Source organism: Arachis ipaensis, chromosome B08 (genome assembly GCF_000816755.2).
Source record: "Arachis ipaensis cultivar K30076 chromosome B08, Araip1.1, whole genome shotgun sequence".
Classification (NCBI taxonomy): domain Eukaryota; kingdom Viridiplantae; phylum Streptophyta; class Magnoliopsida; order Fabales; family Fabaceae; genus Arachis; species Arachis ipaensis.
In genome coordinates this window covers 107672968-107675142 of record NC_029792.2, presented here as the reverse complement: position 1 = coordinate 107675142, position 2175 = coordinate 107672968, and the positions used below count along the sequence as shown (strand labels likewise).

Sequence of the window (2175 nt, the reverse complement as noted above, 5' to 3'; positions counted from 1 at the left end):
GTCTATTGTCCATTCATCTAGCTTTCCTCGTGCTCCAAGTCTCCAACTTCTGTTTGCCGTCACCGATACAACTGCTTCCTCGAACTTGACATCCGTCGTCTTTAATTTGTTTGCTCAGCCACGCTTCCGCCGCCGTCCGGTACGGTCATGCTCAGGAGCTTTTGTCCTCATCTAGTCGTGTTGCTCCAAGTCACCAACATGTTTCCTCATTCACCTATGATGTGGTCGTCATCTAGTCTTCGTTTGCTTGTCGTTGTGTTCGTTGTCGTTTGGTCGCCGTCGTCCATCGCGCTCAATCGCTCTTCGTCATACTTTGTCTAGACAGCTCAGATCGAAGGACAATGCTCAGAAATCATATTGATTATTGAATGTTGTGTTTTTATTGAATGATTAATTGATTATTAATTAGCTTTGGCTACTTTATTGTGTTGTTGCTCTGTATTTTATGTTTTTCTTTTTTTTTTTTGCCTAGTGTTGTGTTGCTGAAATTGTGATATTTTGTGTTTTTATTGGATTTAATTGTGCTCATCCTCATTAGTTTTTGTTTCTGCTTAATTATGTTGTGTTTGTGCTTTACTTCATTAGTTCATCCTTATTCATTTTTGTTTGGACTTAATTAATTGTACTTAATTGCATTTAAAATAATTATTCTAATTGAATCATATTTGAATTTATTGAACTAATGAATCAATAAATCAATAACTAGAGAGGTTCGATGACCGATCCAGTCTTCATAATTTCGGTTAAGTTTATACATATCTTTACTTTGTCATGTTGTGCATAATAAATTTGGATCATCTAAAATTTAAATTTTTAGATTAAATAGTAAAGTGTAATTTTTCACTCTTAAATAGTTTCTCTTTTATTATTTTTTTAGTCCAACCTATTTTTTCTTAGTTCATCTTGTAAAATAAATAATAAAAAAATATTTTTTATTTTTTAAAATAAAATTTAAAATTTAAAAAATTTCAAATCCATGCATCATTATGTCGAGAGTGAGACAAACAGGTTTCTCCTCACCAAAAAAAGGAAAAATAGTACATGAAGTGAGTCTCTTCCACAAAAAGATGCTTTTTCGTACGAAAAGATGGTGTCCAATTGTCCATAACCTTATTAAAACGTTGGATGCGAGAAAATACCAAAATATTGTGACGATGCATGCCTGTCCTTTAAGTTTTGGGTGAACGGAAATTTTTCTGCTTACAACCCCTTTTTTTTATTTATATTTTGGGTGTTTCAAAATAAATTTAAAAAAATAAAGAAAAATTAAATATCATTTCTCGTAAGTGAACAACAAACACGTGTAATGCATTTGGGTTTTAAAGAGAGACAATTCTAAATTTCTAATTGAAAATATAGGACTTCCTCGGTATCCATCCTCGGATATAAAAAGGCTTCTTTGTGGCCATTCTCATTACACGAACAATTATCCATATTCAAGTAAATAACACAATAGAGATTGGCTTTTCATTCTACACCTCATGGCTCTTGTTCACCTTTCTTCACTCACACTTGGGTTCAATAAAATGCTTCCATTTGAGAGAAACTCATCACTTATTGAAACCAGAAAGAGAAATATCCCTTCGCAAATTCAATGCCTACCATTGAATAAAGCTTCAAATAATGATAATACGACAATTTTCCGACGCACGGCAAACTTCCAACCTTCAATTTGGCATTATGAATATATCCAATCATTGAATACTGATTATAAGGTGTTCTTTCTTACTTTCATTTTTCTAGTGTTATATTATTTGTCTATATTCTGCTTATCAAATCACATTATTCTTAAACAACTTGGAGCTTAGCTTTCCTTTTACATTATGGATACAAATAAAAAAATATTTTACAAATCTTTATATATACATCAGGTTTTTAATTAGATTCATAAAATTTAAAGTTTGTAACTAGATATATACATAAAATAAAAAATTGCAATTTAAGAAGAAGGATCTAATTAAAATTTGGTTAAAAAAAAAAAGAAAGAAATTCTATAAAGAAGATAAGGTTAATGTGCTCTACTCAACAGGATATGAAAAAAGAACCCATCTCAGTATTCTTTTAAATAAAATAATAAAATCGGAATCAAACCAAGATAATATAGATTAACCCCCTTTTTTTAATGTTTATGTATTCATTTATATAATAATTATAATATTAATATATTATGTGTAT

At 30.2% G+C, this 2175-nt stretch overlaps 1 protein-coding gene across 1 annotated transcript in view; it reads left to right on the top strand.

The window, feature by feature from the left end:
• The window catches only part of LOC107613178 (terpene synthase 10), a 7527-nt gene continuing 6750 nt past the window's right edge, over positions 1399-2175 (top strand). The window contains exon 1 of the mRNA XM_016315046.2: positions 1399-1715. Coding sequence (XP_016170532.1) covers positions 1482-1715 — 234 coding nt within the window. The 5' untranslated portion in view covers positions 1399-1481. The remainder of the gene's footprint in view (positions 1716-2175) is intronic.